The following is a 23,106-nucleotide window of genomic DNA, read 5'->3' on the forward strand; positions in this document are numbered from 1 at the left end:
GCAGCAGTTTGGTTGGTCACTGCCTCTACAACTCTAGTTAATCTTCTTATCTTTCTACTGTTTAGGGCAGCTCCAACAAAAAAGAATAACCCTAGGTTAAAATCTACATATTGCTGCAAACTAGTATCGGTCTGGTCCACATCATCGATAGATAAAGTACGTTTGTATCTATTCACAGTGGCATTATTCAACAATTTCAAGTCTTTATGATAAGTGGCAGGTGCTAAAAACACTGGTGGTAATAAAAACGATACATAGCATACTCCTGACCAGCCAGCTGGTAATCGATAATATCCTCTATTACCGCATACAAAATATGTATTATAGGATGCTAAAAATGTGCTATTATTCAGACCATCTATATTTAAGACTTTAATACAATCACTAACACCTACAGGGATGTTCCCAACACTTTGTACGCATAAGTCCGCTTGTGCTTGTGCAACTGAGATCACAAATTTTTCACTTTCGACAGTGTCTCTAGTGTTCGTAAAAATGTAGGGAGTAGACTCATTGTCTGGTCGATATTCTTCCCACTCCCATATAGTTCCATTGGCTTGTGGATAGCCGTCTTTATTCTGGTGACATTCTTTGTTTAGTCTAAAAAGTAATCTTCCAACAGCAGGCTTTCTTGTGGCAAATAGAAGAGTATACCAGGCACGACAAGAACCATTATGAGAGAAAGGGAGAGGTATAAACGGTGTTCCCCCCTTCTTCTGGTGCGCTGGCATCATACCACATATCCAGCAATTTGTTTCATTTGTAGCAGTGTGGGTATGATGTAGCATCTGAATGAAGGTGTTATTTACAAAGGACAAGCGGTGTTTTGATTCCTGATAGGGGAGCGTATAAAAGAAATGCTCCTCTGGCACCGGTGTAGAAACCACATATAGATCACGGGCAGGAATTACATCCTCAACAAACCACGTGATAATGGCAACAACTGCCACACTAGCAATAAATCCGAAGGCGCAGATCACTTTCTTTCTCTCCATGTTGAACAAATGTCTCGCAAATCTTCCTGAAACTAAAAAAAAAGGCTGTCAGAACTCTTCCCCCAAGGCGGCTGTTGTTTTCTTCACCAACGGGCCAAGACGGGTGTCACTACTCTAATGCAAGGCTGATCCCCCCCCCCCTTTCCTCATCGGCTCTCCGTTGCACCAACCAAGAGGCCGTTCTGACAGCAGTCTAAACAGCAGAAAACTTCTTCCTGGGTCGAAGGTTGTATCTTCTTACTCCAGAAGTCGTCGGGTCCGGGAAGAACTCCTCTTGCTCATCAGGTACCACAGCAGGGCCTTTCTCTGTAGTCAGGATTTCTCGATGGTCAGTCAACACGGCAGGCTCCACCAATCCGGGTTGCACTCTGCGACAATGAAGGGAGTGAATCCAGTTCTTCCGGTTGGTCACTCGGACGGCCGTTCTTGTTGCGAGCAGAACCTGCTCGGGACCGCACCATCGGGGCTCCAGGCCACTCGTCCTCTCGAACGCCTTGATGAGGACGAAGTCACCGGGTCGGAGACTATGACCCTCACCTGTGGACCGGTCAGGGAGTGCTTCTCGAACCTGTTGATGAATAGAAACCAAGTTATCAGTTAATTGTGCCAGATAGTCATTCATCAATACACAAGGTACATCATATACGGAACTTGGTTTGGGCACTCCCCAAATATTCATGGGACGACCAAACACCACCTCATACGGTGTAAGGCCGGTTCGGGAGTGTGGTACTGATCTTATTGACAACAATGCCAAAGGCAAAGCGTCGGGCCAAGTCAGAGAAGTGGAAGCCTGGATCTTTGCTAGTTTAAGCTTCAGTGTTCCATTGTAGCGTTCCACCAAGCCAGCCGACTGTGGATGGAACACTGCATGAAACTTCTGTTTTATCCCCAGACCTCTCAGAACGTACTTGATAACGTCTGCTATAAAATGAGGCCCGTTATCACTCCATAATAGTCTACAAACACCATACCTAGGGAAAAACTCCTTCAGTAGCACCTTTGCTGTAGTCATTGCAGTATTGTCCTTAGTAGGGTAGGCTTCAATCCATTTACTGAAAGCACACACCACTACCAAGACGTACTTTAGATTATTACAGCGTTCAAGTTGGATATAGTCCATTTGCAGGACTTCAAAAGGTGCAGTAGGTATTTCAAATCCTCCTGCTGGAGTCCGTGTTCCTTTCCCTGGGTTGTATTTAAGACAGATCATACTCTGGCCACTCTCTTGGCCGTGCTAGCAATCTCTGGATGCTCCCAAACTTGCGCAAGCAATTTCACAATCGCTGAAGCTCCAACATGTGCTAGCCCATGTGCCATTTGAACCATAGGTTGGACAAAAGCTGTGGGCAACTTCCACCTATCCATTTGTTTGTTGCGCCAACAACCTTCATCATCCAGTTCTCCATTTTCAGACCATTGCTCTCGTTCTTTATCAGAAGCAACTCTCTGTATTTCCCTCACTTCTTTCCTAGCATCATGCCATCGTTCTGCTTGTGACTTCACAACATACATTGAAGTGGAGTCAGGTCTCATTGCAGTTTCTCGTGCTACTTGGTCAGCGAAAGCATTTCCTTGCCCTACTTTGTCAATAACTTTCTTATGTGCACTGCATTTCACTAAAGCTATCTTCTTAGGAAATGTCAGGGCAGTCAAAAGATTGTGCACCAATTCTCCATACATAATTTGTGTTCCGTGTGATGTCAGAAAACCTCTTTCCTTCCAGAGCAGGCCAAAGTCGTGCGCTACTCCGAAAGCATAGCGGCTATCTGTATAAATATTCACACACAACTCTGCACTAAGCTCACATGCTCGTGTCAATGCTATCAGCTCCGCTGCCTGGGCTGATTTCTGTGGTATGCGTGCTGTTTCCACGATAGTATACAAAGTAGTGATGGCATATGCTGCCGAAGTCGTACCATCCGGTAGCTTCAGGCAGGAGCCATCCACCCATAATTCTCCATCTACATCTGAGGAAGGCGTATCCTGGAGATCGATACGACCCTTTGTCTGTTCCTCAGTCACAAAAATACAATCATGTGCTTCTTGTGCCTCAGGCTGAGTCGTCAGGAATGGTAACAATGTTGCTGGATTTAACGTAGCACATCTCCTCAATGTGATATGGGGAGCCAGCAACGTTAGTTCATATCCGGTCAGACGGGCACTTGTTAAATGCTGCGTCTTTGTTTGATTCAAAAGGGCGTCAACAGCATGGGGAACCAACACTAACAGCTTGTGAGATAACACTATTCCCTCACTCTGACGTATTGACACAGCTGTCGCTGCGACCGAACGAAAACACCCCGGCAATGCCCGAGCGACAGGATCGAGCAATGCCGAGAAATATGCACACGGACGCTGCCTGTCCCCGTGCATCTGTACTAACACAGATGACGCACATCCATCTCTCTCATGTACATATAATGTGAAAAGTTTCGTGTAATCAGGAGTGCCTAACACTGGTGCTGAACAAAGGGCCTGACGTAACTGTTGGAAAGCGTTTTCACATTCATCTGTCCAAGGAAGGGGAATTGGAGTGTCTTTTGTCAATAGCGCTAACAGTGGTTTGACTATATGTGAAAACCCCAGTATCCACTGCCTACAAAAGGACGTAAGACCCAAAAATGCTCGAACATCTTTCTGTGTAGAAGGTGTTGGTGTGTCCAGGATGGCTTGGATACGATCTGATGTAAGTGCACGCCCCTCCTTAGACAAAAGGTGGCCTAGGTAGGTCACCTTAGGTCTACAGAATTGCAATTTCTTCATAGATACCTTATGATTGTGAGAAGCCAAAAAGGAAAGCAAGGACAACGTACAAGTCTCACATTGCTCAGGGGTGTCAGCAGCCAACAAAATGTCATCGACATATTGAATAAGCACTACCCCCTCAAGCAAGACAAAGGAATCCAACTGTCTTTTCAACGCCTGACTGTAGATACTAGGGCTCTCAGTATAGCCCTGTGGAATTCTACAAAATCTATACGATCGATTATTCAAAGTGAAGCCGAAAAGGTAACGGCTATCAGGGTGAATAGGGATCGAAAAGAAGGCGTTCTTCAGGTCGACAACCGAGAATGTTGTCGCTGTTGGTGGAACCAAGGTAAGGAGTGTCGTGATGTCAGAAACAACAGGGTATTGGGGCACCACTATCTTGTTCACCTCCCGCAAATCAATAATAAATCGATATACCCTAGTATCAGTGTCTTTCTTCAAGATTGGTAAAATAGGACTGTTACAAACATTGTATGGGACTTCTTCCACCACCCCCACTCGGATGAGATCCTGCACAATCTGTATGAGCGCCTCCTCACCCTCCTGTGAAATCCTATATTGAGGCAGGCGTGGTAACACAGCTCCCTCCTTCACACTAATGTGAACCGGAGGAATGACCATCTGTCCCACATCAGTGTCTGAAGTAGCCCACAACGTGTGAGGTAAAGAGGCTAATGCAGCACTTTCAGCGACCATACACACTCTCTCTTTTGCAGGGTAATTGTCATTTAAAATCACGCGTACTCCTTCAGGGGAGCAGCGGATTGTGGCTCTAAAATGTTTCAGCATGTCTAGACCCACAATGTTGTCAGGCGTGTTTGAGGAAAGCAAGAATGGACATGGTGCTGTAAATTTGTCGACATGAAATGCAAGGGGTTGGGATAATGGGCTAAGAGAAGGTGTTCCATCGAACCCTACAGATGTGATCGTTAAGCCAGACAGGCGAGCCCTCGGAACCAATTGTTTAGACAAAGCGCTACGAGTAGCCCCTGTATCAACCAAAAACTGATCAGTAGAACCCAAAACATGTGCTGTAACATAAGGACCCCTCTGATCTACTGGTACTTCAACTGATTCCTCCCCCCATCCTACGCAATCCTATGCATATTGGGAATCATGACTTTCGGGGTGCACATAGTCAGACATCTGATACTGATTTCGTCTATCAAAGGTATTAGACCCTCCTTGTTGTTGCTCCCTAGATTCGACTCTAGCCCTATCATTTAGGTTACCTCGTGGGCCAGAAAAACCCCCACGATTTCTCCCAAAACCTCTACCCCGTCCCATAGCCCTGTGTTCTCGCGCTAAAGGACACTCATTGGCCCAGTGGCCTCGTTGCTTACAATATGCACATTGATCTTTAGCCAAGTCTGTGCGGTTATATGTAGAATCATAAAAACCCCGACCACCTCTATTATTTCCTCTCTGGGGTGGTCCATACACTTGTGCTAACATAACTTTTGTTTTCAAATCCTTAGATTTCTTATCTTCATTACTTTTTGCTTCTAATTCCTGACGCTCGTAATACTGAGCCATAGTCAGGAGGGATGCCGGAGTCGAAGTCGTCCAGGAGCTTTCACTCGCTTTCAACCGAGCTGCTACTCCCGGTAATAAATTTGAAACATATTTGTCTACAAACAGATGTCGACCCGTGTCATCCGTCAGAGACTGACCACTAAAATCATGAAAAGTTTCTTCAAATCGCGTAAAGAAGTCAGAAACTGATTCATCTGTCTTTTGCTTGCAAGATGCTAACATAGTCCAGTCAATCTTTTTAGGGGGAATAATCGTCTTTAATTTAATCAAAATAGCAGCAGGGAGGTCTAGAATGAGCTGGGGTGGTTTCTGCGCAGGTTTCCTAGCTCTGTCCTCCTCCTCAATGTCTTCCCATTTAGCTTTAAACGTCACTAAATCATCAATTTTCCGTACTGATCTCCACATGTCAGGGGGTAATATAAGACCAAAGAATAAATCAACGTCAGCTAATGTCATAGTACAAGAATTCAAAGCCCCCTCAACTTCCTCATAAAAGGCAGCAGGATTTTTCCGTGGGTCAGGTAACGCTTTCTTTAAGGCCATAACATCCGCTCTATTCCAAGGAGTATATACCCAATTATAGATAAAATACCCTCGGGCATCAGCTGAATCTTTATCTGAACTAGTACCCGCTCCTTTAGGAGGAACATACAAAGGCGCTGCCTCTCGCATAGGTTTAACATGCACAATATCGACCTTATCTGAAGAAAAGATAGGTGATTGTTTCCCGTCGCCACTCAAACCCGTCTCTTTGTCGTCCACCGTCTTTTGTCGCTTTTCTTCTCGTAACCGAGACGCCTCATCCCGCAATACGAATAACCGTCGAACTGCATCAGCTGCCTGGGAAGGAGAAAAGAGACCTTTACGCAATTCTTTCTTATCTTGTGTTATGTCATCAGGTTCAAGAACAGGAGAATATTTTCGAAAAGCCCCGACTACTTCATCAGAAAAGGTTTCAAGAAAATAAATTTTTTCCCTGTCCGGCCATTTTTCAAGAGACAACAATATTTCAGCAAGAGGAATTGTACCCTTAAGAATACGATAAGAAATTTGTCGGAGCTCCGCCATACGATCAGATGTTAGCTTAGACCGCGTGTCTACCTTATCTTTAAATGATCCAGAATCCTCATCTTCCCCTTTCGGAGCAGACGGGCCAGCATACGGAGGCGGAGAACGATCTAGTAATGAAAAATCATCATCAGAATTATTAAGGACAGGATAAAGAGGCCGACGAATGGGATATTGGCCAGATATCTGCAATCTACGTTCCTTTTCCCGTTTTTCTTCCGCGTCTTTTTGTTCACGTTGTCTCATTTCTTGCGCCTTCTCGCGCACATTCTTCCTCTGCTCTTTCTCAATCAGCGCATGTTCACGTTTCTCACGCTCACGTACTTCTTTCACCCACATTCGCACACTCTCAAACATATCTTGTCTCGCTCGGCGCTTACACAGGCACTGTTCCACATACTCAATTTTGCGCACATCAAACGAACCATACAAAGGCCATCTCAACTCAGGATCCTTCTTGGTATACTTCCTCCACAATGTGCTGTACATTATAGGGGAAAGACCAAACTTAATGTACATATCCCTATTCGGCGTCCCTTCTGGGGGAGCCGGCTGCGATTCTTCAAGACTTAACCGGTTTCCACAGCAGCACCACTTACGTAGTGCGCTAAAAGTAGACATGCTAGAAATAGTGCGAAATACGCAATATTATACAGAAAAATGGCACTTAATCGTTGCGCCGCTCACAACCATATGTTGGAGAAAAATCTCCACATTGCCTACCTATATGTGTTGCAACGCATATATACCCATATTCATAATCATAATATGATCGATCATCCAAACATCTCCATATCCATATCCATAAGCCACAGCAAGCGTATCCTAAAACTGCCTTGCTAATCACTGGCTACCATAAACACTCACAGTAATTACCATACATTGGTCCTTACCAAGCACGAGCGTCCAGATTCCACTTGCCAAGTTCCACAATTTGCTCAAACAGCTTATCCACAGCAAACCGACAGAAGAGGTCTCAGTCGAAGACCGGCGCCACCCAGATGGTCAGATCGGAAGGAAGGAAGAAATACCTCAGGATGCCAGGACTAAAGACGCCGCTGGCAGTGATCACTTCCCCGGCAGAGTTCCACTCCTTCGTCACGACCAGTCCTTCGAGCCTCCGAGTCGCCGATGAGCCCCACGTGACGGGCGCCAATTGATGAGTTCAGGCCTCAGCAAGGCCCAAAGGTACCGAAAGGGTTCGCCCTTCTGTGTACAAAGTCCTTAGACTTACAAATGAAGTTGGCAAGGAAACTGGAAATACAAAAACATAGTTTAATAAACCTTTAAAGGTGGTGATACAACCTCCACAACACTTCTACAGTATTGTACAGAGTAGCACACTGAATACAAGCACATGGCCCCTTTTATACACAGTGGAAGGGGTTCAGCTTACAGCTTAGACAGAGGTTGCAACCACGTAAGGACATTTCCAAATATATCAGTGGGTGGAGCTAACAGTATTTCTAGAACATGGGAGGGCTATGCTAATAAGGAACAACTGTTACTTCTGCTGAGCATGCGCTACACTCTCAAGAAGGACTAATAATAACTGTTGCTAGGTAGAATCCACAGTGTAACTGGCAGAGAGGTAGGACAATCAGAACATTGAGCACATGGCAATGTAGGGCATGAAAAATGGCGGACTCGAAATACAAAATGGAATCCCTATACTAGATATTTGGACTGATGCATTATGGCTTCAGCTAATGCTTAATAATACCGTTGTTTTATTTACAACAGTTAGTGGGAGTCTGCCTCATTCTATAAACCTTCTGCAACTGCTACGGTCTCAGTGTCGCTATTTAAATATGATAGATGAGGCAAGATCTTGTCTGAGTTGGCTACTACATGGAACCTTTTTTTTTTTTTTATAATCTTTTTTATTTCAATAACACAAAGAAAAAAAAATTCCATTGGGTATACAATAATTAACAACGTTGTGAGGGTTTTAGTCATCTGTCATAATAATCAACAATTAACCATCATACGGAACTTGGGATCACGGGGATTCCAGTGGGTCTGTGACCCCTTGCAGCCTCGGGGGTGCGCTTAGGTCACCTCGATAACTATTCCAGGCTCCCCATATTTTCTCCCACTTTCTTGGACAACCCCTGGCCACATATACCGCCCTTTCCCGGAGCATGCACCAGTCTAGGTCTTCAGCCCATTTAGCAATCCTGGGCGGCTGACTGGCCCCCCAGAGCCGAGCAATATTCCGCTTCGCCACTATACATGCCAATGTCACCCACTGCTTCGAATACCCATTCAAGTCCGTGAGTTCCCACACGTTCAACAGGCACCTTCGGGCTTCCGGTCGCAGCTCCTCCCCCAACACTTCTCCAAGCTTTGTATGTATTGTTGCCCAGTAGGTCTGTATCACTCCACAATGCCATATAATATGCATGAAGGTGCCAAGCTCTCCACATCCTCTCCTACACTACCCGCCCATCTCACACCCCATGTGCACCAGCCGAGGCCCAGTGATATATACTCGAAGAATTTTAAGCTGCACCAATCGAAGCCTCATCTGAATTGCAACCACTTTCGGGGAGGAGACCGCCTCCACCCAGTCTTCGTCATCCAACTCCAGTCCATCTGCCCCCCATGCCAATCTAAGACTCCCCAACGGATCCTCCATATTATTTATGAGTTTCTTATAAATCAAGGAGATAGTCCTTTCTGGCACATGGCCGTCTAGTATACAGTCTTCAAGGGGGGAAGCCTCAGGAATACATGGAACCTTTTTAACGCTAATGTATATGATGCTCATTCTAATTCTCGGACTCCCACTTATTCTGAAACTGGTTGTTTTAGCATTGTTGATTATATTTTTGTTGGTGGGGCTTTGGTGAACACTATAATCTCCAAGTGCTTATATTGATCACAATCCACTTAGTCTCGGCCTTTGTCTGAAAGCATCAAATAGCCTTGAAAACGATCCATCGTAGGGAAGTGAGTAAAGATTATGGTGGCAAATGTCTAACCCAGACATGAAACAATTGGTGGAAGTGTCATTTTAGGGTTTAGTGTTGTAGCTTGTGGACTTTAGCACCTCCCTTGAAGAGTGAAATGCCTTAAAAATATATGCTCTATTGTGTATGATCTACTTACTATCCCCTGGTAAAAGAGGTTAATCAGTAAGGGCTACTCAAGCTCTGTACCTGTATATGTGCTCACTGTAATTATTAGCACAAACACTCTGCTTATTATACCAATGCTTAGCTATCGTGTATCCACCAGTTGACCATAGGCAATACTAGTGAGTCCTTGGCGTGAACATAAGCACACTGAAATTAGTAGCACACATACCTTTTAATTTTTTGATTCTCATGCTGAGCCATGTTGGCCACAGGCAATAACAACCATATATTGCCTGTTTATCATACTGGATATTGATCAATCACAAGTTCGCTCTTGAACATTAATGCCCAAATAGAATCCCGGCGTGTAGCTAGGACTATTCCCTTTCAAGTATATTTTCACTGTTTACTTAATCACCCTGGAAACGAGGGAACCATGTGTGAGAAGTTGGCCTGGTATATGATGCTCACTAGTTCTAGTGATCACCTTGTACCATGCCAAGCAACCCTTATGATGATTGGTTGTAAGTCAACCTTATAGACCAGCTATCCTAGTAGCGTGGACAAAGCAGTCTTAGGCTAAACTCTGTAAAGGCATGTGAAGCAAGCTGTTTTACCATACACAATCCCCTTGAATACCAAATGAAAGGACACCACACAGATATATATTGAAAATATATATATATTTATTTACTACAAATATCCCCTATACTCTTTATGAGCACAGAAGCAAATGCGTTAAAACAAAACACATTTTAAATATACAAAAGTTGCACAATATGGATGAGCCCTAGGGTCCACTTAAACCATATACTAAAATAGTGGTACAAGAACCACCAATTGGAAAGGAAATAGGCCTAGGGCCTGGGGAATCGCTGGAGCTGTTCGGGACTAACCGTGAAGAAGTCGGGAAAGGCCCGCGGGACTCTGGTGCAGCGCTTAAAGCACACGCATGCACCAATGCTATGTCAATGGTGCGTAAAAGTTATAGAGTTACTGTTTTAGGAACCTTCCGACTGACCTAGAAGGACAAAACTTTAGATCTAGGCACTAGAGGTGTGTACCAGCGTAGGAACACCGGCGTTGCTGAGTTACCTCACCCACAGGAAGCGGGTGCACAGGTGCCAAGTAGTGTCGGGTTTCGTCACGCAGGTCGATGGTGCCTGGAGATGAAGATGCTGCAGGCGGGTCATCGAGGAGAGTTCCGGTGGATCTAAGGATGGATCTGAAGATGTGAAGACCTGAAAGCAGAGGGGACAATGTTCAAAGTCACTAGCCAGTGACTACCGTGGAACCAGGATGGAACCAGGCGATGTCTGGTGCAAACAGGTGAAGAGGTGCAACTTGTCTCCGCAGCCACGTGGACACGAAGAGGTCGAGGACGTCCAGGAGTCGATCACGAGCTGTCGCGCGAAGGCTCTAGCTGATGGCGGTGTCGGCAACTTGATTGGAGCAAACAGGCCTTGGCTAATGCAAGCCACGTAGGAAGTGAAGAAAGCTTATTTCTCGGACCAGCAAGGTCAGAGGGGCTGCTCCTTTTTACAGGAGCGAGGGCCAGTCTGGAGCAACCAGACCAGCGGTGTAGATCGTAGATTTCGTCGCCAAGATGGCCACTAGCCACGTGGCAAGTGACCGGGATGACGCGTCGAGGGGCAAAGTGCAAAAGGGCCCCACGCAGATCGTCGAGATGCTGGGGGGCTGATCTTTGGTGCAGATGCTGCTCGGTGGTGGGGCTTCTCAAACCCCAAAGCACAGTGTCGAGGGAGCCTCGGGTGCTGCTCAGTCAGCTTCTCGGGGGTCTTTCAAGATGGCCGGTCCCACTTCTCTCGGTGCCTCCACGGGTCTCTTCTTTTCAGGGACTGTGGATCGGGCTGTGAGATGTCTGGGAATCCAGGTCTTGTCGGGCTCTGGGCTCGGGCTCCGGCGGGAGGCGGCGGCAAAGCAGACGTCGAGTTGCTGGTTGGTGCCTGTATTCACAGGGTGGTCACTCCTTGGCCACAAGGGAGATTCTCTTCAGTCTTCTGTGCAGCAGAATGTCGAAGTCCAGTTTTCTTCTTAGCTTCAAGTCATGTTCAGGATGATCTGAAGTCTTGGGACACAGCTCCTACTCTTATTCCAAATCTAGGGGCCGGATTACCTGCTAGGTCCCTCCTCTGGGTGGGACCAGGAAGGGGGGTGGTTACACCCCCTTTCCTTTGTCCATCTCCGCGCCAAGACTGGGGCTGTGAAGCCCCAGCACCGGTTTGGACTGGCTTATGCACAGGGACTCCTTGTGTGCCCCAGGCATGTCTCATTCTATTCAGCCCTGTCCTACCCAATAGACAAAATCCTGTCTGGGGTGGTGCTAGCACCTCCCAAGGCAGGAAACCCTTTGTCCAAGCCTCCCTCGCTGGAAGGACTCCCAGGTGGCATCCATTTTGTGATGCTGAGGCTCATGTTTAACTTTAACCGGGGTTCAGGTTATGTACATGTCGTGTCCCTCTAGAAGGGTGGAATGCTACCCCCGTCGCCAGAACTGGCGAGGGGGTAGTATTCCAATTCGTATGACACCTTACTCGACATGTTTTGATACAGCCAACCGAAAGATAGCATTTAACCGCGAGGTTCATAATGCACTTAAGAGTATATGGTATGGCAGTATCATGGAACAGCTAAAGGACGTGGTTCCGAAAGCTGCAGACAGGCTCAGATCATGCCAGAGCACCATCTCACATATTTCCAAGCACTCTGCCTCCAGGATTGATGAGGCCTTCCATAGGAGTGGCCGATAGGAACATATGTGTCCATTTTAAGTTAGATATAGACATACTATACCTAAGTAAGGGGTGATTACACCGACTTACCCCAGCTGAGTGATCAGGCAGTTGTGTCAAATATGGAGGCCAGGCCAGGGGTGGCATAATACATGCTACAGCCCCTGGTAGGCCTTGGAAACACCTATGCCCTGGGTACACTGTTACAGGGGCCAATAAGGTGAACCAGTTCCAATTCGTAATGCACCTGGTGTGCATTGGTATTAATTTAGAGAGAGAACAGCAGGCTGTGGGTCTGATTAGCAGGCCCACAGCCACATTAAGTCATAAACCAGTGAAGCAAAAAGCAAAAATTTGGGGTGACCATAGGATAGCAGACCCTACTCTCCTACACCATGCACAAATGATTAGTGGCTCTCCCGTAAGGTGATGCAAGTGGCCCCAACACGCATGCGCGTTTGAGTCATCACGTTGACGTGAGCACGAGCCCCTGCGCATGCGCGTTAGTTTTTACATTACCCGGGCTTTCTCTTCAGTCCCCTGACGCAGCAACAGCGATCTCCGCGACTGCCTCGTGGAGTTGGAAAGCAATTGCCCGACCAGAAACACGGCGATTAATTAAGTGTACCCGCCCACCCCGCAACCTCTTGGCAGGCACAGGAACGCCTAGTTCACCCTTTTAACTCCCACCAAACCCTATTTTTTCAGATCCCGATTCTGGCGGTGAATTAAGGCTCTGTGGGTAATTATACTTATGCCCTACTATAAGCGCGCTTTCTTACTAATCATTCAGCCCCCTTGGTGGCTAGTCAATCCAACTTGTTGATAAAAAAGACCATAAGGGTAATTTAATTAACAATATGTATACCTTGATTTTAGGACTCCAATTGGATGAAACGGCCTTCTTTATTAATTATACAGGTCCCCCTCCAAACAATTTACAGTAAGCATGGGTTTAACTGTATTTTCACACTCCAGTCTAGTACCTTGTTGGACACCGCTTGCTTAATTTCTTCTAGACATTGAATTAACAATACTAACCTGGAACATAAGTGCCATAGATGACTCTCTACTCCAATTGAGTTGTAAGTAAGAACCCACTATGTACTGTTAAGATCCCAGCTTTAAATCCCCAATCATAGACTAATGGGTTGACAATTGCCTTTACTACCTCAGATACTTCCATACTCAAGTGCCACATTGAAGAGACTGAACCTACATAAAGAGGGCCAGACACCCCTTACCTATCTAGTAAGTGTGGCTGTATGACAAGGCGTGTAATGTAACAGGCACCCTTGTATCATTACCCCTATTACTTAAGCACGCATTAGCTCTAATCCCTTCTCGCACCACTGGGATGTTCTATGCAAAACTATGTACTGTTAAGAAAGCATGCCAACTGTTATTACTCTGGCACTGGGAGCACTCAAGCACTGTATCAATTAATTAAATGTCCAGTAGGGCACAGTGCTAACATAAGCTCAATTTTTACTCTAGTTTTATACTGCTCACCCTGTCCTGATGATGATTTTGACTATGCAGAGATCGAAACGCCGTCGACCTCCCCCCCCCCCCCCCCCCCATGAAAATCCCTCATTGTATATATCATTGTGGATTTCTCATTATTGTCTTAGTGCTATTTCGTGTATCTTCACTTTCACTTAGTTACGTTACGCACCTTTTTCACTAATGTGAGCACCTGAACATATCTGTGAAAATTCAAGAAAATTTTGGTTCTGTTGGGTGAGACAGGTTATTTGAACAATGCTCGTAAATGCATATAAAAGTAAATCAACTCTCTGATACAAGGAATAGTGTTTCAATGAGAAATCAATTGCTCAAAACACGAAAAAAAACAAGGTTATATATTCCAAAATATTGTATTATACATATTAACACGTTTGCTCCTTTGTAAAACTGAATTACTTCATTCATAAATTAATTCGTACAAACATAGCAAGACCATGAAAAACAATTTTGTGACTTATTGTGAAATGAGTGCTCAGTGAACAAGATAATATATACAGTGCAGGAAATGAATCTATACAAGTACAGGTACAATTGGGATTTGGTCAGATGATGGTTTGATCTCAACCAAGGATTCCTTTGGTTACTGTGGGAATCCTGGTGATTCTGAACCTTTGGATTCGTCGACGTTTCGTCACAAAATTGTTTTTCATGGTCTTGCTATGTTTGTACGAATTAATTTATGAATGATGATACAATATTTTGGAATATGTAACCTTGGTTTTTTTCGTGTTTTGAGCAATTGATTTCTCATTGAAACACTATTCCTTGTATCAGAGAGTTGATTTACTTTTATATGCATTTACGAGCATTGTTCAAATAACTTGTCTCACCCAACAGAACCAAAATTTTCTTGAACTGTCATATACCCAGGTTCTGAGGGACACTGGGTCACCCCTTTTTCGTTAATCATATCTGTGAAAAGCTAATTTTTAATGATTAAAAGTACACATGTCGCCCTACCTACTGTGCTCCCTAAGTTATTCTATAACGAAAAAATAACTCTTTTGTGCATCTCTGGACCTAGCTAGGCCTCCCCCGAACCATTGTCCTCTCTACATACATTACAGCCCCAGGTTCGCTTAACGGGGTACCCTTGTTTTTCATAACCTTCAATGGCAACGCCTGCATGTTTGGCGATTCCCTTGCTGGAGCGAGCCTTGAAACCATATGGTTCCTGCTCGCTCCCGCGAGGGAAATAGGCACAGGCCCCCTCCTCTCTCCTCTCCCCCTGCTGCCAGCGTGAGGCGCGCACTTGTCTTTTTTGGATCCATTTCACAGGGAAGCAACTAAATGAAAGAAGGAAGGAGAGTTTGTGAACCGTTTCTTTAAGCCATGGTTTTCAAGTAAGTGAAGAGCAAGACAGAAAGAGAGGGAATAATAGGAAGAGAGAGGGCGTGGGGGCAGCTGCCAGCACAGAAAAGAAGAGGACATTGTCCGTGTCTTCTCTGGGCAGAAGAGACAGAGTCCTTTTCCTTCTCTGCCTGTCCTGAACGTAGCAAAGGCATTCAGATAATGCTCGGCTTGCTTTCGGGGACGGGCGAGACTGGCAGAGAAGGAAAAGTACTCTGTCTCTTCCTTACTGCCCAGAGGAGACACGGACAATGTCCTCTTCTTTTCTGTGCTGGTAGCTGCCCCCCTCTCCCTTTCTTTCTGTCTTGCTCCTCACTTACTGAAAACCGTGACTTGAAGATACGGTTCACATCCTCTTTCCTTCTTTCATTTAGTTGCTTCCCTGTGAAATGGATCCAAAAAAGAAAAACACTATTGCGGGAAATGCCCTTTTTCTGACATTTTTCTATTCCAAAGTGCAGCCTCGGTATAGAGAGAAATAAAAGGTTTTAAATATGAAAAATAAACACATAACTAAATAAAGCAAGACAGAGTGGTGGTTGCAAAGTGGCCAGATTGGTTTTATTCACATCCAAACACATCAGCCTCACTTTACAGACTTTGCATTGAAGCGCTACTTTTATTTTCTCCTCTTTCTTTGAACAGCATTGTTGTCCCCAGGTGGGGAAGTGCACCATTCCTGGATGTATTGCAATTCCTGGTTCATGGGTGGATTAGAAAACAAAATGTGTACCATGGCTCTGTGTTTTATGGATGTAAAGCAAGCATTGGAATATCAAGTGGCGATTTTCCAAAATTCAAGATGCATCGGGTCCAAACAAGTAGGATGAAAATACATCAAATCTGACTACTTTTTCACTTTCCATATTTACTTTTAAACCTTCTCATGTAGATATCGAGGGGCTTGCATAAGACTTGTGTTACCTGATGTTATAACTAATCAGTATTTAGATAAAAATGGCACTTTAACAAGTTCTGCAAAAGATAACCGCATGCTGATAATGGACCAAAGGTAGACAGGCTAACCTATTTAAACAAGCATTGGCATATCCAAAGGTCTCACCTTTGGGACCTTATAAGTGTTTAACCATGCAACAGTTGATGATGTTGCACTAAGGATATTGTGCTGCTTAACTAAATACTTATAAGGTCCCAAAAACGAGACCTATTGGCTATGCCAATGCTTGTTTTATTTTGCCACCGAAGTAGGAATAAACAGATTAAACATAAACTGGAAATCCTATAAAAGCTAATGTGTCTGTTATCTTGGCATCAGGTTTGGTTAACACAATAAGCCTTAAAATAGAGGAAAACGGATTTTAAAGGCAGTGCCTGGGACTCCCACATTGTTCATTTAATTTTCCATGCCGAAAATAACTGGTGATGAATTGTTTAGACGATACAATTAAGGTTTTCCCCATCCTGCTGTGGGTTTCTAGTTGGGCCAGTCCGGGTTCATCTCTGAATCTTGAAATGAAAATGGACTGCCTACGAGCAACTACCCACATAAAACCATTCCTTTTCTCAAGTATGTTAGTGATTTAGGTTTGAATTGGGAAGAAGAGAATTGTTTAAGACTCAGTGGGTCACCGGCAAAAAATGATAACATGGATGAAGAAATGTTTTTTCCAGACACTCAGTTGAACTAGACAAGACTTACTTCATATCTCAATTGATTTTGAAAACGACTGGGAAAATGGAGTGCTTTCGGTTTATGGTGTCTGACCGCTACAAATAAGGTTTATTTAGTAAGTTTAAAAGTGACATTTTACATCATAAATTTTAATTTCCAACAGGGTGGTCACTTCCTGGAATACTGTAATTTCACCAATATAATTGTAGATCTGTTCAATCTTTAATGCATTTTATCTTACTTTGTAGTTTTTTTGTAATTTCTTTTGACATAAGCACGTACAGAAGCTTTTCTGTATGTTAAAGATTGACTTTTTCTGTTATACTATTTGTCATTTTTGCACTACTTTATCCTATTCCTTATTTATTTCAGATTATGATGTTAAAAGAAAAACTTTGTTCCTATGAAGAACAAAAAATGGATATCCCTGAACGGCGCAGACAGAGCCTTTTGCTTCGTAGTAACCAAGAAAAAGCTCAGATGGAAAGGTAAATTACTTGCTGTATAGAAACTGACAATCTATCCTGTTTGGCTGATTGGCAAAAAGCAGTTTAAAGTTGTTATAATATAATTAGCCTTGATTTTTGTTAGCTATACAATATTTTAGAGACGTAGGCTGAAACCGAAATAAAACCTTTTTTCATTATTCAGGTAGATTTGTCTTATGTATCATAATCTTGTCTACATGGGGAGAGGAGTTGGCCTAACGGCTAGGGCGGTCGACCTCGAATCTGGGGAACTGGGTTCCATTCTCGGCAAAGACGCTGAACATCCTGTGATGATGGGCAAATCACTTAATCTCCCCGTGCCCAACAAAAATTAATAATGCAACTGGTGCTATGTAAAGCGCTCCGATACGCGATTCGGGTCAAGTTCGCGCTATATAAAATTCTGTAAAAAAAAAAATGTTGTAGCTGGCTTCCATCGTCTTGAGTAGCTTTGAAGCTGTATTTATGGCTGCCTATCAGAAATCTAAAATGGTGGCCTTAGTGTTTACATTGACCTTTGAAAACTCCACCCTTGATTCAGCTCCCAAATGCTTTTACTGGTATTTCACAATTTTACTTGACTTATAGCAAGATGGCAATGGTGGGAGTGGGGGAGGGTGGAGGTAAATGCTCGATAGCCAAGCTTTAAATAATTAGGTTTGCTGGTTTGTGAAGCTTTCCTTGTTTTATTTTACCTCTTAGACTTTATGGCATTGAATTTTGGGAAACATGCTGATTCTTTTTCACCAGTGCTTTGCTCTTCTTGTAGGACAGTTACTCAATGTTTGCTAGTTTTCTGTACCAGCATCTGACAGCTCCAATATTTCGATACAAAAGGGGATGATGGACGGAGCGTTTGAACAAATCAAACACTCACCCCAGTCCACTGATCTGGGTTTAATCCATCACCATTCTTTAGTTCACTCAGCCACCCCCGTTCAGACATGGCTATATGCAAATCAGTCTGACCCTGTGCCTCATGGGAACAGTCCAGCCCGAACTGCCAAGCCATGTCTTCCCTGGACCGGAAACAAGCATCCTGGGACCGGTTTCGGATTCATAATCCTCTTCAGCCAGGCTATCTTGAATCCAGTGGCCAAGTGAACAAGGGACTCACGTCTGAGCATACCCTGCCACACTTAGGGCGAACAAAGCGATACAAAAGGGGATGATGGACGGAGCGTTTGAACAAATCAAACACTCACCCCCAGTCCACTGATCTGGGTTTAATCCATCACCATTCTTTAGTTCACTCAGCCACCCCAGTTCAGACATGGCTATATGCAAATCAGTCTGACCCTGTGCCTCTGCGGAGAATCTCCTCAAAGGGGTTCCCTTCCACAAGGACATTCCCACTCAGACGATCGTGACGGATGTTTTTCTCCCCGGCTGGGGAGTGCATTCCGGAGAGTTAGATACAAGGAATGTGGTCCCCGACGGAGTCCACATATCATATCAATTTCCTGGAACTCAGAGCTGTTCACTTGGCACTGAAGGCCTTTCATCCGTCCTTCCGGACCAACTCTTTGCTTGTTCAGACGGACAATACGACCACGATGTATTACCTCAACAAGCAGGGGGGTCGAGATCGCGCACTCTGTCGCAGGAGGCGCAGGCGATCTGGCACTGGCTTCTGGCCAGAGGACTGACGATAACGGCCACCCATCTACCAGATGTGCAGAATGTTCAGGCAGACGCACTGAGCAGACTGATTCAGTAAAACCAAGAATGGGTCATAAACGAAGTACTAGGGGAAGTCTTCGCAAGGTGGGGGACTCCAGACGTAGATCTGTTCGACACCGCCGAAAACAGCAAATGCCGCGACTTCGCCTCCATGTACTACCAGCCGGGGACGCTGGGGAATGCGTTATGGATCAACTGGTCGAATAGCTTTCTGTACGCTTTTCCACCCATTCCCCTGATTCCGGCGGTGCTCATCAAACTGTCCCAGTCCAGGGCGCGGATGATCCTGATTGCCCCAGACAGTGGTAGTTCACGGACCTGCTTCACCGGTCTCTCCTTCCTCACATACGGCACGGCCGGACCTTCTCACAAAGTTCGGGGGGGCAGATGTTGCACCCCAACCTATCGTCTTTGAGTTTGGCGGCATGACTCCTGAGATAGTGCAGTATGGCCATTTGAATCTCCCTGTAGATTGTATGGACATACTGAAGGAGGCTAAATGACCTTCCACTAGGACTTCTTATGCTTACAAGTGGAAGAGGTTTTGCATCTGGTGCAAGTCCAAGAACTTTGACCCAACGACATGTAAGGAAGATGTCATCCTTCCATATCTTCTACATCTGGCGCAGTCTGGCCTTAATGTCCATTCCATTATGGTTCATCTGGCTTCATCAAGTGGAAGAGGTTTTGCATCTGGTGCACGTCCAAGAACTTTGACCCAACGACATGTAAGGAAGATGTCATCCTTCCGTGTCTTCTACATCTAGCGCAGTCTGGCCTTAATGTCCATTCCATTAAGGTTCAACTGGCTGCGTTGACTGCCTACAGGAAATGCCCTTCACAGACTTCCTTCTTTCAGATCCCTGTGATCAAAGATTTTTTGGAAGGCTTGAAGAGAGTGTTCCCTCCTGTCCGGCTTCCTTCGCCTTCATGGGAATTGAATGTGGTGCTGTCCAGATTGATGAAGGAGCCTTTTGAACCTATTCATAAGGCTTAGTTGCAGCACCTGTCCTGGAAGGCGGCGTTCCTCGTGGCCATTACATCGGCCCGCAGGGTGAGTGAAATTCAGGCATTGTGTTGTCAAGAACCTTATACTGTATTTCATGCTACTAAGGTTGTTATGTGTACTCACCCTAAATTTCTTCCAAAAGTTATATCTGACTTTCATGTTAACCAGACCATAACTTTACCTACGTTTTTTCAGAATTCTTCCTCTCCAGCGGAAAGGTCCCTGCATTCCCTGGATGTTAGGAGGGTGTTGAAATTTTATCTGGATAAAACCAAGGATATTCGTAGGTCAGACCAATTATTTATCAATTATGGATCAGTCAGAACAGGTCTTGCTACCCCTAAACAGTCCATCTCTAGGTGGATTGTGTCCTGTATACAATTGTGTTACCAAAGAGCTGGTAAGGCCTTGGGGGGGAAAACCTAAGGCTCATTCCACCAGGGGCAAAGCTGCCACGACTGCTTTGCTCCGTAATGTTCCAATTGCAGAAATCTGCAAGGCGGCCACTTGGAAGTCGGTCCATACCTTTGCTAAGCATTACTGCCTGGACACTGATGCCAGGGCGGATGCTCAGGTTGGGCAGGCTTCGCTGTGAAATCTGTTCGCACAGTAGTGGTGTTATTTCTCTTTTCTCCACCGCAGCTTTGGTGTGGGGATGGGCTTGCCATTCTATTCACTAGATTATGACTATACACAGAGATCCCCTACTACAGAAGGAGTCGTTTCTGTCCTGTAACTCCAGTTCTGTAGTAGGGGTATCTCTGTTATAGTCATAAGCGCCCGCCCTCCTCCCCGGTGGAGAGAGATATTCATGTAAGGAATGCTACAGGTCTGGCGTGTTACGCCTTCAAAAAGAACTGAAAGTAAAAGGGTCCTGCAGTGCATTCTGGGATACTGTGAAGTTCTGTAAAGTTCTCTTAAAGGCACAGTATCCTGTTCTGAGCCACATAATGGCAGCCTATGGGGCTTGTCGGTCCATGTCTTCCTCTCTATCATTCCAGAGGGGTTTTGCTGTTAAAGCAAGGGAAATCTGGACAGGCTTTGCTGTTTGTGGATTTTTGGTGGAATTTCTAGTTGAAGTACTGGACAGTGTAGCCTGTGGATATAGGCTGCATTATCTGTCTTTAATTCTCTCTTAAGTGTCTGTGCAGTTCTGCATTTTTCGACACCTTAAGAGATTATTTTTGATTGCTCCGGGGTCCACGCACATGGGCGGGACTATTCACTAGATTATGACTATAACAGAGATACCCCTACTACAGAACTGAAGTTACAGGACAGAAACTACTCCTTCTTCCACACCTCGTTGAATGAGTAAGGCAATAAAACCTGTAGTTTCCTCACAAAAATATAAATTTTCAAAACTAATTTTATATGTTTCCCAGACTTTACCAGCTATGTGTGGAACCCAGTCTCTACAGTGTCACGGGAAGTGATACATGCAGCTTTAAAATCCCATTTACGGTCTTTCTCTTAAAGCTTTCATATAAATCTGTAGATTCTCAATATATATCTGGTTGTTTCTTGGGACCTGGAGCAGGAGGTGGGTACTGTAGTTTAACACAGGTATATTAGGCCTACAATACTGTTGCACTACACTTCAATAACCAAGTTATATCCTTCTGGGTGTTAGATGCTGAGAGTGAGCTGCCAAGGCTTTCTGGTAGAAGTGTAAAGGGCTAGAAAGTCAGTCTAACGCTTTTACTTCAAAAATAGAAAGTACTTCTATTTGTAGGTGGATCAGTATCTGAAAGAAACACATTAGTTTTAGATTCCTTACCTTGGAATTACCCCCAGTCATCAGAATGGATGCGGAAACTTTTTTCGTCAGCAGTACCTCTGCGCGTCGGAAGGTGGCGTTAGTTGGCTCTTCATCTGTCATTGGCGTCGTGTCGCCGAGATGATGTTGCGGCATCTACTTAGATACCGCTCTCATGCGCTGATGTCAGTTCTTTCTTTTTCCGCGCCAGCAAATGCAAATCCGGGAAGAGCGGTACCTACAGTAACTTTTTGACTGACTTTTTCTCTGCTTTTGTCGACTCCTTTTTTTGAGCCTTCGACTCCTGGTGCATGAGGGATGCCCGGCTTCAAGGCATGCGGTTCCTGTAGCCGACAGATGGCGGTGACGGATCTGCACCGCGTGTGCCTCTTTTGCCTGGAGCAAGACCACGACCCCATGTCGTGCTCTGACTGTCTGTCGATGGCGCCGGTGGCTTTCTGGGAGCGGTCCCGAAAGCTACTTGATCGCCGGCAGTTGAGAGCCTCGGCTGCCCTACACAACACCACTTCGTACGAAGCTCCCTCCTCCGTAGCCACGGAGGAGACAACATGCCAGGGGCAGGGAAGGTGTCCAGACCACTGGCATCCCCCAGTACTTCTATCCAGTCCTTTTCAGATTCATCCTGATCAGCTAAAGGGTCTCCTGACCACTCTCATACTGAAAAGGGACCCCAGGAGTGAACAGGGGCACAAAAACCACACTCGGCGCCGGATCTGGTGTCGGGCGTCGTCGGTCTGGTTCCAAGTCCACGTCCGGATGGGGGCCGGGGTCGACGCCGGTCAGGGTCCGACCGGCGTCGAATGCGGTAATGGTGCCGGAGGAAGCGGTGGAGGTGTAATGAGGTCAACCGGCGCCAATCTAGATCCAGGCCTGGATCTAAGGGGGTACTGCAACAAACAGGGCGGGATGGGGTCGTGGATCCTATGTCAGGAGGCTCTCCACCTCTGGACATGGCTGGAACATCAGGGCATACCCGTGGTGGTTCAACTCCTGGCAAGTTACCTGAACGCCAGGGCAGACTAACTCAGCCGCAGGTGCATGATGGATCACCAATGGGACCTTCGCTCGGAGGTGGTGCAAGGTCTCTTTCAGCAGTGGGGAGAGCCTTGGTTAGATCTGTTCGCCACCGAAGAGAACGCGCAATGTCAGCAATTCTGCACTTTGGAATTTCCAAGGCGGCACTTGCTGGGTGGCGCTTTTCATCGCGAGTAGAGTTGCGGTTTTCTATACGCTATTTCCGCCTACGCCACTTCTGCCCAGAGTGCTGAAGAAGATCAGGCGCAACTGGGCCCAAGTCATTCAGTGGCTCCAGATTGGCCAAATAGTCTGGTATCCCAAGCTACTCAACATGGTCATCGATCCTCCGACCAGACTGCCTCTTCGGGAGGATCTTCTGTCGCAGCAGCAGGGGAGGGTCCTCCACCCA

At 45.5% G+C, this 23,106-nt stretch overlaps 1 protein-coding gene across 3 annotated transcripts in view; it reads left to right on the forward strand.

Moving 5' to 3' along the window:
- The window catches only part of KIF18A (kinesin family member 18A), a 379,530-nt gene that overhangs the window by 139,219 nt on the left and 217,205 nt on the right, over positions 1-23,106 (forward strand). For all 3 annotated transcript variants that reach the window (XM_078684198.1, XM_078684201.1, XM_078684200.1), the window contains exon 9: positions 17,093-17,208. In XM_078684198.1, coding sequence (XP_078540324.1) covers positions 17,093-17,208 — 116 coding nt within the window. The remainder of the gene's footprint in view (positions 1-17,092; positions 17,209-23,106) is intronic.

The sequence above is a fragment of the Lissotriton helveticus genome, chromosome 3_2 (assembly GCF_964261635.1).
Source record: "Lissotriton helveticus chromosome 3_2, aLisHel1.1, whole genome shotgun sequence".
NCBI lineage: Eukaryota > Metazoa > Chordata > Amphibia > Caudata > Salamandridae > Lissotriton > Lissotriton helveticus.